General features: G+C 45.5%; 1 protein-coding gene across 3 annotated transcripts in view; it reads left to right on the forward strand.

The window, feature by feature from the left end:
- The window catches only part of LOC145338901 (stabilizer of axonemal microtubules 2-like), a 71388-nt gene that overhangs the window by 1881 nt on the left and 52863 nt on the right, over positions 1 to 16644 (forward strand). Inside the window, exon 1 of one of the 3 annotated variants that reach the window (XM_080183299.1) lies at positions 14709 to 14785. The exons of 1 other annotated variant lie outside the window; for it this stretch is intronic. Coding sequence is in view for 1 of the 2 variants with exons in the window: in XM_080183298.1 (XP_080039424.1) it covers positions 14764 to 14780 (17 nt within the window). In the remaining variant the exon portion in view is untranslated. Of the gene's footprint in view, positions 1 to 14708; positions 14786 to 16644 lie in introns of those variants that run through there. One more of the 3 variants, XM_080183298.1, reaches the window with a different exon arrangement.

Genomic DNA, 16644 nt, shown 5'->3' on the forward strand with positions numbered 1-16644 from the left:
GCCATTTCTACGATCCAAAACTTCCTTATATGAGAATGGGGAAATTATATTTGTAGAAGGCTTGTGACCAGCAAATAGGTGGTGATGTGTTATAGGCCACTTAAGGAGCCTAAGTTGCTGTGGCAACATACACTGTTATTGTATATTATAATCTGGAGCTGTGGTAGAGGCAACTACAGTCTTTCCAGCACATGGCTGACCAGTAATCTCCTGGGCTATTGATAGTACTGGAAGGATCTGTAGGCTTGATATGGCTGTTATACTGAGACTTGAACCCAGTATATTGGTTTCAGAGACAAGAACACCACACCACAAGGGTGCACCTCAAGGCCTCGCCTAAGCAGTAACAATATTCTCTGAATTCCCTTCCCTTCTCCATTTTGAAAATGCCCCTGTTCTTGATGCTCCCTGAGATTTACACAACAGAAAATAACCATTTATTTTATGAATCATTACATGTTCAAACACGTTTGCCCTTGGATTTGAACAGCTCAGAACATAGATGCAACAAAATGAATTGATGTACTTTTTAAAAATGGGATTTTCCCAAATACCAACTCATTTCACTTTTCAAGCAGAAAGGAAATGGAATTGTGCTTTATTGTTTAAAATCTTAGAATCATCCAACACAGGAAGAGGCCATCTCCCCCACCATGCCGATTTGAACCACTCCCCTGCTCTTTCCCCAAACCCTGCCATTTTCCTCTGGTCGGCATTCTAATGGCTTCCACATTTCGCTTCTCGCCCTCCCCATGTTTTTTACCTATCATCTTAAATCTGTGTTGTCTGCTAATGGTTTTTCCATCAGTGAAAATAGGTTCACCTTGTTTATTAACACCATTCATAGCTTTGAAAGCTTCTGCTAAATCCTTCTCTGCCCTGAGGAGATCTCCACTCTCTTTACATAACTGAAATCCCTCAGCAGCAGTAAGCGCACTTACTCTAAGACTTTGACCTCCTTGCTGTAGTGTGGTGCTGAGAGCTGAACACAATATTCCAACTGGTCCTTAACCTGTGATTTATAAACGTATATTTAATATTTACTTTAAGCAGCATTTTCAACACGTTCAGCCACTTTGGTGGGACCGTGATTCGAAAAAATTAATCAGATCATGCCGATCGTAGCTTGTCCGACTATCCAGTTACTACAACCAGAATTCTACTCTCTTGATTGTAGAAGATTAAGGGGCGATTTGATTTAAGTTTAAAATATTAAGCAGAATGGATAGAGTAGATAGAGAGAAATTATTCCTACTGGTTGAAGAGCCTAGGACAAAAAGATAATCTAAAAATTAAGCCAGAGTGAAATTAACTCTCTTCCATAACATTGCAATTGAACCTAGATCAACTGTTAATTATAAATTTAAGATTAATAAGTCTAGTTAACCTCGGTTATTAGGGAATATGAGGAAAAGGCAGGTGTATCGAGTTAGGTTGGCCATGATCTCATTGTTCTCGGGGAGAACAGAAAACTTCAGTGGAGCAGAAGGGCAAAAGCTTGCTTGATCTTGATTTTCACTGGAGGACAAATTTGAGGGGATAAATGGTCTATAAAACCAGGGTAAGAGTTTGGATTTGTACTGAGACTTCAACATTTTTATGTCAATTTAGTTAATATTTAAACATTTATGTTTAGGAAGAAATAATTTGCCTTTATGCTATACCTTAATATATAATGGAAACATTTCAAACGACGTTCACAATAGATTTGTTTTGGAATTTGTAGAAAAGCTTGGCTTATATTCAGTGCCAAAGATGCAGTGCAAGCAACAATCAAAAAAATGACTGGTTAATTCTTTTTTCAGTAGGGAGACACTGGCATTGTGGTATTGTGAGGGCAGTTTAGATCGGAGTTGAGGAGGAACTTCTTCACTCAAAGGGTGGTGAATCTCTGGAATTCTTTGCCCATTGAAGTGGTGGAGGCTGCCTCGCTAAATATATTTAAGTCACGGGTAGATAGGTTTTTGACAGACAAAGGAATGAAGGGTTATGGGGAGAAAGCGGGAAAGTGGAACTGATCCACTTCAGATCAGCCATGATCTTATTGAATGGCGGGACAGGCTCGAGGGGCTAGATGGCCTACTCCTGCTCCTATTTCTTATGTTCTTATGTCCTTATCACTGAACTAGTAATCCAGAGAGCCAAGGCAAATTTGAAATCAATTTTTAAAAATCTGGAATTAAAAGTCTAAATGATGACCATGAAACCAGTGTCAATTGTTGTAAAAATACAACTGCTCTTGTTCACTAATGTCCTTTAGGGATGGAAATCTGCCATTCTTACCTTGTCCGGCCTACAATGTGGTGAACTTTGCCCTCTGAAATGGCCTAGCAAGCCACTCAGTTCAAGGACAATTAGGGATGGGCAATAAATGCTGTTCAGCCAATGATGTCCATGTCCCATCAATAAATAAAAGTAGTTAAGAAGGAGTTTTTTTTATTTGCGAGATATGGGTGCCACCTGCCAGCACTGTGGGAGTGCTCCCTATTCTTCAAATACTGAGTGGGATCTTAAATGTCATTGAACAAGTTGACAGGACAGCCCTGCTGGAAAATAAATGCAGGCCTTTAAATAAGGTAAATAAAGCAAATAGTCATAAAGTATTGGCCTCATTGTGCACTACAAGAGACAAACATTAAAAGTTTGACAGATGAAATAAAAGAAGAATTAAGAAAATTTGTAGAGGCTTGTGGGGGGAGGGAACTAAGGTAACTACAGAATTCCTTTCAAAACAAATAATCTGTAATAGTTTATGTATTAGCTGATAGAAAGCAGTAGTTATGTTAGCATTGAAGGAGTTTTATGTTAAACAAAATGGGCTGAAACATTAACTTTTTAAATTAATACTGATTTGATTAACATTATCAGGGCTGAGGTCAATTAGGGATTAAAAAGGGAGTATAAACATAGAATCTATACAGAAAGACGCCATTTGGCCCATCAAGTCTGTACCGATCACAATCCCATCCAGGCCCTATTCCCGAATTCCCATACATTTACCCTGCTAACCCCCTGATACTAGGGTCAATTTAACATGACCAATCCATCTAACCCACACATCTTTGGACTGCGGGAGGAAACTGGAGCACCCAGACACAGGATGTTGTGCAAACCCTACACAGGCGATGACTGAGGCTGGAATTGAACCTGAGTCCCTGGCTCTGTGAGGCAGCAGTGCTAACCACTGTGCCACCTGTTGGAGGTAGAGGATATTGCTGAGCTATTAAATGAAGACATCGATTTATGGTTATATGAATTTTTTTATGCAGTGTGTGTTTGAGATCTGGAACTCATCTGCTGATAGCATGGCGGAGGCAGATTCAGTCAGGCTTTCAAAAGGAAAAAAGCAACTGAAGAGACAAAAAAAGAAAGATGATAGGAAAATGGTCATTGAGTGCCCTTAAAACAAAGATAGATAGATTTGTAAAGGAATCAAAGGTTATGGGGAAAAAGCAGGAGAATGGGATTGCGAAACTTATCAGCCAGGATTGAATGACGGAGCAGACTCAAGGGGCTGAATGGCTTAAATCTGCTCCTGTATTTTATGGAGTAATTGGATTAGCTGAATTGTTACTGCAGAGGGCTAGCACAGAAATAACTGGAGAATGATTTCCTTTTATGCTGTAAACCACTAATAATTTTATAAGAACTCGGAGCAGGAGTAGGCCATCTGGCCCTTCAAGCCTGCCCTGCCATTCAATAAGATCATGGTTAATTTTTTCATGGACTGAGCTCCACTTACCTACCGATTTCATGATCTGAACATCTCTATCTCTGAAGGGGGGAAAAGGTTGCCACATGGAATTAGGTTGATAATTATAATAATTTACCATTATCAATAATCTAGAATCTCTGTTAAAGCCATTTCTTAGCAATGACAACCTATCCACAAGTCTAGATTGCAGTATCAGTTAGCGTATCGTCTCCTGTACAATGCTATATTACTCTATTAGCTGTGAAATTGGCCTTCCTCCAATCTAGTGTTATTACAGTAGATTTTTCCTTGCCCTTTTTCATAGTATCATAACATTTATTTAGATCAGCTATGATCACTACTTAGGTAGGCAAGAGAACTTGCAAAGAAAAATATAGCAAACAAACAGGCCTGTTTGCTGGAGCAGAGAGAGAGAGCTAAGATTTTACCTGTTAAAAACCTGTTTAAAATAAGTTTAAAGCACTTTACTCTTTGTAGAACTGTTTAAAGCATTTATTTATTGTATTTACTGCTTTAAGAATTCTGAGGGAGTGGTTAAAAGGCATTTGTGGACCAGCCTGCTTTAATTATCAAGGGGCCACACGGTGAAGCCTTCCATTGTTTGCTGGAGCAGAGAGAGAGCTAAGATTTTACCTGTTAAAAACCTGTTTAAAATAAGTTTAAAACACTTTACTCTTTGTAGAACTGTTTAAAGCATTTATTTATTGTATTTACTGCTTTAAGAATTCTGAGGGAGTGGTTAAAAGGCATTTGTGGACCAGCCTGCTTTAAATCAGCGCCAGGTTTAAAAGGAGGCCTGGTGTAGACAGCGGGCAGCGTCTGAGCGGGCAGCGGAGTGAGTGGGAAGCAGAGTGAGCTAATAGGGCTTAGTATCAAAAAGGGCTGGAAGGAAAAAAGGCCAGGTGAGTTTGTTTGAAAAAACAAGGAAAAAAATTTTTTTCAAAACTACTACAGCAAGAAACAAGGAAAAAAATTTTTCCCCATAAAAAATTACAGTGAATAATGGAGGGGCATGTGATGTGTGGTTTCTGTATGATGTGGGAACTGGTGGACCCCAGGGTCCTTCCCAGTGACCATGTCTGCAGTAAGTGCAGGTTGCTGGAAGAGCTCCAGCTCAAGGTGGATGAGCTGGCCTCTGAGCTACAGACACTGAGGCTCATCAGGGGGAGAGAGGGTGCCATTGTCAATGGGGTGCAAGTGACATCCACCCCCCCTAGACTGGCTAAATCTAAGGGTCAGGGACAAAAGGGGGCTGCTGGGAGGAGGAAGGGGGTGAGGAGCGGAGGCCTCAGCCTCTTAATCTGCATAACAGGTTTGAGGTTCTTGCTTCCAGTCTGGAAGAGGACGAGGCAGGTGAGGTTGGTGAGCAAACTGCACACGGTACAGTGATGCAGCAGGACATAGGCAAAGAGAAGGGGAAAAGGAACGTAGTAGTGATTGGAGATAGTGGGGTGAAGGGTATTGACACTGTCCTTTGTCACAATGACAAAGTGCACAGAAGGGTGTGTTGTCTGCCTGGTGCTCGGGTACAGGATGTCGCAGCTGGGCTGCAGAGGAATCTGGAGTGGGAGGGTGAGAACCCGGTCGTTGTAGTACATGTGGGTGCCAGCGACGTAGGCAAAGTGCGGACTGAGGATCTGGGGAGGGAGTATGAGAAGCTGGGAATGGAATTAAAAAGTAGAACCGACAAGGTGGTTATCTCTGGGCTACTGCCTGAACCGAGTGTAGACGGGCGTAGGGTTGACAGGATAAAGGAAGTGAATGGGTGGCTCAGGGATTGGTGTGGGAGGAATGGGTTTGAATTTATGGGGCATTGGCACCAGTATTGGGGTAGGTGGGACTTGTTCGGGCGGGATGGGGTTGGTCTGAACCGTGCTGGGACCAGAGTGCTGGCGAATCGAGTAAAGAGGACTGTAGGCAGGGCTTTAAACTAATTAGGAGGGGGGAGGGTGCGAGGGTAGGTGATGTTACGAGGTCTAAAGTTAAGGATAGGGTACAGGTAAGGGAAGAGGCCGAGGATGTCCCAATTGGTGGCGTTACGGCAAATAGGGTCCAGATGAAGGCTGGGATGAAAGCGCTTTATCTGAATGCACGAAGCATTCGGAATAAAGTGGATGAGCTGGTGGCGCAGATCGACACAAATGGATACGATCTGGTGGCCATTACAGAGACGTGGCTGCAAGGTGACATGGACTGGGAGCTGAATGTACAGGGGTATCAAGTGTTTAGGAAGGATAGGCAGGGGGAAAGAGGGGGTGGCGTAGCTCTGCTGATTAAGGATAGTATCAAGGTGGTAGCAAGGGATGATATTGGAGCCAAGGAGCAGAACGTGGAATCGTTGTGGGTGGAGATTAGGAACAGCAAAGGGAGGAAGACGCTGGTGGGTGTCGTCTATAGGCCCCCGAATAATGATCTGGAGGTGGGGCGGGCTGTTAACGCGCAAATAAGTGCGGCGTGCAGGAATGGGACGGCAGTAGTTATGGGGGGATTTCAATCTGCATATTGATTGGTCGACCCATGTTGGACGAGGTGGGCTCGAGGAGGAGTTCTTGGAATGCTGCCGGGATAATTTCCTTGAACAGTGTGTGTTGGAGCCGACGAGGGAGCGAGTTATCTTGGATCTGGTGCTATGTAATGAGGCGGGTAGAATTAGGGACCTTGCGGTGAAGGATCCTCTTGGAGAGAGTGATCATTGTATGGTGGAGTTTCTGTTGCAGATGGAGGAGGAGAAAGTGGGTTCCCGGACACGCGTCCTTTGTTTGAAGAGAGGGGAGTACGGTAGGATGAGAGAAGAATTGGCGAATGTGGACTGGGGGAGCGCGTTGGAAGGTAGGTCTGCTGAGGAGCAGTGGAGGATCTTTAAGGAGATCTTTCTTGGTGCTCAGCAGAAATTTATTCCGATGGTCAAAAAGGACCGTAGGAGGAGAGGTAATAAGCCGTGGATAACGAAGGAGGTGAAGGAAAGTGTTAAATTAAAAGCGGAGGAATTTAGAGTAGCTAAGAGCAGTGGGCGAGAAGAGGATTGGGAAAGGTTTAAATGTCAACAAAGATTGACAAAGAAGTTGATAAAGGAGGGTAGGAGAAGCTATGAAGCTGGGCTAACGCTTAATATAAAAAAGGATAGCAAGAGTTTTTATAAATATATAAAAAGGAAGAGGCTGGCTAGGGTGAACGTTGGTCCTTTAGAGGATGAGAAAGGGGACCTAGTGGTAGGGGATGGGGATATGGCTAAGGTATTGAATAACTTTTTTGTTTCTGTCTTCACGGAGGAGGACGTGAATAATTTGCCGGGTGTTAGCGATGGAAAGGTGGTAGGACTGGAGGGTCTTAATGACATTACTGTTACTAGAGAGGCGGTGCTCGACAGACTGGAGGGGCTGATTGTGGACAAGTCGCCAGGACCGGATGGAATGCATCCGAGGGTTCTGAAAGAAATGGCGGAGGTGATAGTGGATGCCTTGGTGGTTATTTTCCAGACGTCGCTGGATTCCGGGGAAGTGCCGGATGATTGGAAAACGGCTAATGTTACGCCGTTGTTTAAGAAGGGTGCCAGGCAAAAGGCGGGGAATTATAGGCCGGTTAGTTTAACGTCTGTGGTAGGTAAAATGTTAGAATCCGTCATTAAGGAGGAAATTGCGAGGCATCTTGAAGGGAATTGCTTGATAGAGCAGACGCAGCACGGTTTCATTAAAGGGAAGTCGTGTCTGACAAATTTACTGGAGTTCTATGAGGATGTGTCTAGGGCAGTGGATAGAGGAGAGCCGGTGGATGTGGTCTTTCTAGATTTTCAGAAGGCGTTTGACAAAGTACCTCACAAGAGGTTATTGCAGAAGGTCAGGGGACATGGAGTTGGGGGTAGGGTGTTAGCGTGGATAGAGGATTGGTTGTCAAATAGGAGGCAGAGAGTGGGGGTCAATGGGTGCTATTCGGATTGGCGGTTGGTGACTAGTGGGGTGCCCCAGGGGTCGGTGCTGGGGCCTCAGCTATTTACCATTTATATAGATGATCTGGAGGAGGGAACCGAGTGTAGGGTGTCGAAATTTGCCGATGACACCAAGATTGGGGGAAAGGCAAATTGTGCGGAGGGTGTGGAGAGTCTGCAGAAGGATCTGGATCGGCTGGGCGAAGGGGCCAGGAAATGGCAAATGGAATTTAATGTTGGCAAGTGTGAGGTGGTCCACTTTGGTAGGAAGAATGGTAGGAAGGACTATTACTTACGTGGCGAAAAACTGCAGCAGGCAACGGTGCAGAGGGACCTCGGGGTCCTTGTGCATGAGTCGCAAAAACCCAGCTTGCAGGTGCAGCAGGTGGTCAGGAAGGCGAATGGGATGCTGGCCTTCATAGCGAGGGGGATTGAATATAAAAGTAGGGAGGTCTTGCTGCAGCTGTATAGGGCATTGGTGAGGCCGCAGCTGGAGTACTGTGTGCAGTTTTGGGCGCCGCACCTGCGCAAAGATATTTTGGCCTTGGAGGGAGTGCAGAGGAGGTTTACTAGGCTGATACTGGAGTTGAGGGGGTTGAGCTATGAGGAGAGGCTGAATAAACCCTATAAATTAGTGTAGAGAGGATACCCGATCCTCTACACTGGTAGAGAATCCCACCCTCCCACCTCCTCTAACCTAATTATAAGAGTGGGGGAAGTTTGTTGTTTGCTTTTTTTTAAATTTATTTTTCTGCTGGTAATTGCTTCAGGGATGGCAGTTCAGGCAGTAAGCTGCATCTCCTGTGGGATGTATGTGGTGAGGGAATCTAGTAGTGTTTCAGGGGAGTTTACTTGTAGGAAGTGTGTTAGATTGCAGCTTCTGGAGGAGCGTGTAAAGGAGCTGGAGGTGGAGTTAGAGGAACTCCGCATAATTCGGGAGGCAGAGGTGGAAATCGATAGGAGTTATAAGGAAATAGTCACTCCTAAAAATGAGTCTTGGGTCACTGCCAGGAAGAGGGGAAAGAAGCAATCGGGGGGACAATCCCCTGGGGCGGTTCCCCTCCAAAATAGGTTTTCGGTCCTGGAGGCTACAGTTGAGGAACATAGAACATAGAACATAGAACATTACAGCGCAGAACAGGCCCTTCGGCCCACGATGTTGCGCCGACCAGTTACAAAAACAATGACCCACTAGCCTATACCAATCCCTTTTCGTCCATAAACCTATCCAGAGATCTCTTAAACGCCCCCAAACTAGACGCATTTACAACTGCAGCAGGCAGGGCATTCCAGTCCCTCACCACCCTCTGGGTAAAGAACCTACCCCTGACATCCGTCCTGTAGCTACCCCCCCTTAATTTAAAGCCATGCCCCCTCGTGCTAGCTTTCTCCATCCGAGGAAAAAGGCTATCACTATCCACCCTATCTAAACCTCTAATCATCTTATATGTTTCAATAAGATCCCCTCTTAGCCGCCTTCTTTCCAACGAAAACAACCCTAGATCCCTCAGTCTCTCCTCATAGGACCTCCCCACCATACCAGGCAACATCCTAGTAAACCTCCTCTGCACCCTCTCCAACGCCTCCACATCCTTCTTGTAATGCGGGGACCAGAACTGCACACAGTACTCCAAGTGCGGCCGCACTAGAGTAGTGTACAGTTGCAACATTACACTGCGACTCCTAAATTCAATCCCCCTACCAATAAACGCCAAGACACCGTACGCCTTCTTGACAACCTTATCTACTTGATTCCCAACTTTCAGGGATCTATGTACACACACACCTAGATCCCTCTGTTCATCCACACTATTCAAAGTCCTCCCGTTAGCCCTATACTCGACACATCTGTTGCTCCTACCAAAGTGAATTACCTCACACTTCTCCGCATTAAATTCCATCCGCCACCTCTCGGCCCAGCTCTGCAACCTATCTAAGTCTCCCTGCAGACTATGACACCCTTCCTCACAATCTACCACACCTCCAACTTTGGTGTCATCAGCAAATTTACTAATCCACCCAACTATACCCTCATCCAGATCATTAATAAAAATTACAAACAACAGTGGCCCCAAAACAGATCCCTGAGGCACACCACTCGTAACTGCACTCCATGATGAATATTTACCATCCACCACCACCCTCTGTCTCCTATCTGATAGCCAATTCCTGATCCAACTTCCTAGATTACCCACAATCCCATACATCTGCATTTTCTGCAGAAGCCTACCATGGTGAACCTTATCGAACGCCTTACTAAAATCCATGTATACCACGTCAACTGCCTTACCCCCATCCACCTCTTTGGTCACCTTCTCAAAAAACTCAATAAGGTTAGTAAGGCACGACCTACCTGCTACAAAACCATGCTGACTATTTCTAATCAATTCATTACACTCCAAATAACTATAAATCCTATCCCTAATAATTTTTTCTAAAACCTTGCCCACAACAGAAGTAAGACTCACCGGTCTATAATTCCCGGCAAAGTCTCTGTTCCCCTTCTTAAACAATGGGACAACATTCGCTATCCTCCAATCCTCCGGGACTACACCAGAGACCAATGACGACCTGAAGATCTGAGCCAGAGGCTCTGCAATCACCTCTCTAGCCTCCCAGAGAATCCTAGGGTAGATCCCATCCGGACCAGGGGACTTATCTATTTTCAGCCCCTCAAGAATTTCCAGCACATCCTCTTTATCAACCGTAATACTGTCTATTTTACACCCCTGCAACCCAATGTCCTCCTCAGCTATATTCATGTCCCCCTGCGTGAACACCGAAGAGAAATATTGGTTCAATACTTCTCCAATCTCCTCCGGTTCCACACACAACTTCCCCCTGCTGTCTGTAACTGGCCCTAATCTTGCCCTGACCAACCTTCTGTTCTTGACATACTTATAGAACGCCTTAGGATTCTCCTTAATCCTATCAGCCAAAGTCTTCTCATGTCCTCTTTTAGCCCTTCTCAACTCACTCTTCAACTCCCTCCTAGCCAATCTAAAGCTTTCTAGTGCACTATCTGAGCCCTCCAATCTCATCCGAACATAAGCCTCCTTTTTCTTTTTTTTTTGAGGAAACAACTGGGGATAGTCAAAGGGACCAGGTCACTGGGGGTGAGCCTATTGTAAAAGCTCAGGTGGTTAGGGGCTGTAAAAGATTGGGCTCGTGATTGGGGACTCCACGGTTAAGGGGACAGATAGGAGGGTCGGAAGTAATGGTAGGGACTCAGGGCTGGTGTGTTGCCTACCAGGGGCTGGGGTCCAGGATGTATCGGAAACGGTATTCAGGACTCTTAGAGGAGAGGGAGATCAACCCCAAGTTATTGTTCATGTGGGGACACATGACATAGGGAGGTTAAGGGAAGGGGATATTAAGCAGAGATTTATGGAGTTGGGGTGGAAACTAAAGGCCAAGACTGATAGAGTGGTTATCTCCGGACTCTTGCCTGTGCCACGAGATAGTTTAGAGAGGAATAGAGAAAGGGAAAGTTTGAACTCGTGGCTGAGGGGATGGTGCAGGAGGGAGGGGTTCAGGTACTTGAGCAATTGGGGCTCATTCTGGGGAAGGTGGGACCTCTATAAGAGGGATGGTCTACACCTGAATCAGAAGGGGACCAATATCCTGGGGGGTAAGTTTGCTAGGGCTATGCAGGGAAGTTTAAACTGATTCGGAGGGGGGGAGGGATCCTGAGTAGAGGGGTTGAAAGTGAGGGGTGCATGGATGGGGACTGCAATGCATGGCATCGCAGGGGTGGGGTGGAGCAGGGTTTGAAATGTGTATACTTCAATGCGAGGAGTATTCGCAATAAAGTGGGTGAACTTGCAGCGTGGATCAGTACCTGGGACTTTGATGTTGTGGCCATTTCAGAGACATGGATAGAGCAGGGGCAGGAATGGATGCTGCAGGTCCCGGGGTTTAAATGTTTTAGTCGAAGTAGAGAAGGAGGTAGAAGGCGGGGAGGGGTAGCATTATTGGTCAGGGATTGTATTACAGTATCAGAGAGGAGGTTTGATGAGGACTTGTCTGTTGAGGTAGTATGGGCGGAGATTAGAAATAGGAGAGGAGAGGTCACCCTGTTGGGAGTCTTTTATAGACCTCCTAAAAGTTCTAGAGAGGTTGAGGAAAGGATTGCGGAGACGATCCTGGTTAGGAGTGAAAGTAATAGGGTAATTGTTATGGGGGATTTTAACTTTACTAATATTGATTGGAATTGTTATAGCTCTGGCTCGTTAGAGGGGTCAGTTTTTGTGCAAAGTGTGCAGGAAGGTTTTTTGACTCAGTATGTAGATAGGCCAACTAGAGGTGAGGCTATATTGGATTTGGTGCTGGGAAATGAGCCAGATCAGGTGTTGGATTTGGAAGTTAGTGTGCATTTTGGTGATAGTGACCACAATTCGGTTACGTTCACCTTAGTGATGGAAAGGGATAGGCATGAACCTCGGGCCAGTGGTTTTAGCTGGGGGAAGGGTAATTATGAGGCTATTAGGGGAGAATTAGGAAACATAGGTTGGACTAGGAGATTACAGGGATTGGGAACGTCCGAAATGTGGAGTTTTTTCAAGAAGCAGCTACTGCGAGTCTGTGATAGGTATGTCCCTGTCAGGCTAGGTGGAATTGGTAAGGCTAGGGAACCGTGGTGCACCAAAAAAGTTGACTCGTTGGTTAAAAAGAAAAAGGAGGCTTATGTTCGGATGAGACGTGAGCACTCGGATAGTGCACTAGAGAGCTTTAGATTGGCTAGGAGGGAGTTGAAGAGCGAGCTAAGGAGGGCTAAAAGAGGACACGAGAAGACTTTGGCTGATAGGGTTAAGGAGAATCCTAAGGCGTTCTATAGGTATGTCAAGAACAGAAGGTTGGTTAGGGCAAGGTTAGGGCCAGTTACAGACAGCAGAGGGAAGTTATGTGTGGAACCGGAGGAGATTGGTGAAGCATTGAACCAATATTTCTCTTCGGTGTTCACGCAGGGGGACATGAATATAGCTGAGGAGGACACTGGGTTGTAGGGGAGTAGAATTGACAGTGTTACAGTTGATGAGGAGGATGTGCTGGATATTCTGGAGGGTCTGAAAATAGATAAGTCCCCTGGTCCGGATGGGATTTACCCCAGGATTCTCTGGGAGGCAAGAGAAGTGATTGCAGAGCCTCTGGCTCTGATCTTCAGGTCGTCGTTGGCCTCTGGTGTAGTCCCGGAGGATTGGAGGTTAGCGAATGTTGTCCCATTGTTTAAGAAGGGGAACAGAGACTTCCCCGGGAATTATAGACCGGTGAGTCTCACTTCTGTTGTGGGCAAGGTTTTGGAAAAAATTATTAGGGATAGGATTTATAGTTATTTGGAGAGTAATGAGTTGATTGGAGATAGTCAGCATGGTTTTGTGGCGGGTAGGTCGTGCCTTACTAACCTTATTGAGTTTTTTGAGAAAGTGACCAAAGAGGTGGATGGGGGTAAGGCAGTGGACGTGGTGTATATGGATTTTAGTAAGGCGTTTGATAAGGTTCACCATGGTAGGCTTCTGCACAAAATGCAGATGTATGGGATTGGGGGTGATCTAGGGAACTGGATTAGGAATTAGCTAGCGGATAGGAGACAGAGGGTAGTGGTTGACGGTAAATATTCATCATGGAGTTCGGTTACAAGTGGTGTGCCTCAGGGATCTGTGTTGGGGCCACTGCTGTTTGTGATTTTTATTAATGATCTGGATGAGGGTATAGTTGGGTGGATCAGTAAATTTGCTGATGACACCAAAGTCGGAGGTGTGGTAGATAGTGAGGAAGGGTGTCATAGTTTGCAGGAAGACTTAGACAGGTTGCAGAGCTGGGCCGAGAGGTGGCGGATGGAGTTTAATGCAGAGAAATGTGAGGTAATTCACTTTGGTAGGAATAACAGATGTGTTGAGTATAGGGCTAACGGGAGGACTTTGAATAGTGTGGAGGAGCAGAGGGATCTAGGTGTATGTGTACATAGATCCCTGAAAGTTGGGAATCAAGTAGATAAGGTTGTTAAGAAGGCATACAGTGTCTTGGCGTTTATTGGTAGGGGGATTGAATTTAGGAGTCGTAGCGTTATGTTGCAACTGTACACAACTCTGGTGCGGCCGCACTTGGAGTATTGTGTGCAGTTCTGGTCCCCACATTACAGGAAGGATGTGGAGGCTTTGGAGAGGGTGCAGAGGAGGTTTACCAGGATGTTGCCTGGTATGGAGGGGAGATCCTATGAGGAGAGGCTGAGGGATTTGGGGTTGTTTTCGCTGGAGAGAAGGCGGCTAAGAGGGGATCTTATTGAAACATATAAGATGATTAGAGGTTTAGATAGGGTGGATAGTGATAGCCTTTTTCCTCTGATGGAAAAATCTAGCACGAGGGGCCATGGCTTTAAACTAAGGGGGGGTAGTTATAGGACAGATGTCAGGGGTAGGTTCTTTACCCAGAGGGTGGTGAGGGATTGGAATGCCCTGCCTGCTGCAGTTGTAAATGCGCCTAGTTTGGGGGCGTTTAAGAGGTCTGTGGACAGGTTTATGGACGAAAAGGGATTGGTTTAGGTTAGTGGGTCATTGTTGTTTTTTTTTTAACTGGTCGGCGCAACATCGTGGGCCGAAGGGCCTGTTCTGCGCTGTTATGTTCTATGTTCTAAACTAGGCTTGTACTCGTTAGAGTTTAGAAGAATGAGGAGAGATCTCATTGAGACGTATAAGATGATGAATGGGATGGATAGGACAGAGGTGGAGAGACTCTTCCCGCTCAAAAAAGACAGTAGGACTAGGGGGCACAGCCTCAAGATAAAGGGGGGCGGTTTAGAACGGAGTTGAGGAGGAACTTCTTCACTCAAAGGGTGGTGAATCTCTGGAATTCTCTGCCCGTTGAAGTGGTGGAGACTGCCTCGCTAAATATTTTTAAGACGCGGGTTGATGGGTTCTTGATAAGAGAGGGGATTAAGGGTTATGGGGAGAGGGCGGGAAAGTGGAACTGAGCCACGACAGATCAGCCATGATCTTATTGAATGGCGGGGCAGGCTCGAAGGGCTAGATGGCCTACTCCTGCTCCTATTTCTTATGTTCTTATGTTCTTCCAGCCCCCAGACCTGTGCTGACCAGTGACAATCGCACTCCCTGAACTAATTATAAAGAAAATGAGCTACGGACAAATGTGAGGTAATGCATTTTGGAAGGTCCAATGCATGTAGCAATTACACGGTTAATAGTCGAACCCTTAGAAATATTGACAGGCAGAGAGATTTGGGCGTACATGTCCACAGATCACTGAAAGTGACAACGCAGATGAATAAGGTAGTCAAGAAGGCATACGGCATGTCTTCATCGGCCGGGGCATTGAGTATAAAAATTGGCAGGCATGCTGCAGCTGTACAGACCTTAGTTAAATCTCGTTTGGAATATTGTGTACAGTACTGGTAGTCACATTACCAGAAGGCTGTGGATGCTTTGGAGAGGGTACAGAAGAGGTTTACCAGGATGTTGGCTGGTTTGGAGGGTGTTAGCTATGAGGGGAGGTTGGATAAACTCGTTTTGTTTGCACTGGAACGACGGAGGTTGAGGATGACCTGATAGAGGTTTTGGGCAGAGAGATCTCAGTGTACATGTGCGTAGATCCCTGAAAGTTGGCACCCGGGTTGATAAGGTTGCTAAGAAGGCATACGGTGTGTTAGCTTTTATTGGTAGAGAGATTGAATTTTGGAGCCGTGAGGTCATGTTGCAACTGTACAAAACTCTGGTGCGGCCGCACTTGGAATATTGAGTACAGTTTTGGTTGCCGCATTTTAAAAAGGATGTGGAGGCATTGGAAAGGGTGCAGAGGAGGTTTACCAGGATGTTGCCTGGTATGGTGGGAAGGTCTTATGAGGAAAGGCTGAGGGACTTGAGGTTATTTTTGTTAGAAAGAAGAAGGTTAAGAGGTGACCTAATTGAGGCACACAAGATGATCGGAGGGTTAGATAGGGTGGACAGTGAGAGCCTTTTTCCTCGGATGGTGATGGCTAACACGAGGGGACATAGTTTTAAATTAAGGGGTGGTAATTATTAGGACGGATGTCGGAGGTAGGTTCTTTACTCAGAGGGTAGTAAGGGCGTGGAATGCCCTGCCTGCAGCAGTTGTGGACTCGCCGACTTTAAGGGCGTTCAAATGGTCAGTGGATAGGCATATGGATAACATTGGAATAGTTTAGGTCAGAGGGTCATTAGATTGGTTCCACTGGTTGGTGCAACATCGAGGGCCGAAGGGCCTGTACAGTACTGTAATGTTCTATGTTTAAGATTGAGTGGCATGGACAGAGTGTTTAGTCAGATGCTCTTTCCTATGGTAGAAAAGTCAAGTACTAGGGGACATAGGGGTTTAAGGTGCGTGGGGGGAAAAGTTTAGAGGAGATGTGTGAGGCAAGTTTTTTTTAAACAGAGGGTGGTGAATGTCTGGAATGCACTGTCTGGGAAGGTGGTGGGAGCAGGTACGATAGTGGCATTTAAGGGGCTACTAGATGAAAACGTGAGTAGGATACGAATGGAAGGAGACGGTCTCTGTAAATTCATATGGTTTATAGTTTAGGCAGGCTTGGAGGGCCGAAGGGCCTGTTCCTGTGCTGTATTGTTCTTTGTTCTTTGTTCAAGAGACGTTTTGGCACTTTCCTCTTGGTGTCTAATGAGACAAGACAAAGGGATAAAATACAAGTTAACTTTGGTTGTAGTTCTGCCCCTATTTGTTTGATGTTAATATATGTAGTACAATTACATGGAACACAAGTAGCGTCAGCTGTGCCTGGACCTCAAAGGCTTTTAAAAGCAGCTTATGATAACATTTGACAGGCAACAAGCTGGAAACCATAAATTAAGACTGACTGTATATTAATGTGCTTCATCTTTACACAGAGATATGAGGAAACAATAATTGCAGGTAAGGTTGATAAAGAGGGGCTTATTGATGTCACTTACAATCTTGGGTTTTTTAAATTCATTCTTGGGACATGGGCATCGCTGGCTGGCCAGCATTTATTACCCATCCCTCA

Source organism: Carcharhinus amblyrhynchos, unplaced genomic scaffold (assembly GCF_965287045.1).
Source record: "Carcharhinus amblyrhynchos unplaced genomic scaffold, sCarAmb.v2.hapA chromosome_224, whole genome shotgun sequence".
In the NCBI taxonomy this organism is placed as follows: Eukaryota; Metazoa; Chordata; class Chondrichthyes; order Carcharhiniformes; family Carcharhinidae; genus Carcharhinus; species Carcharhinus amblyrhynchos.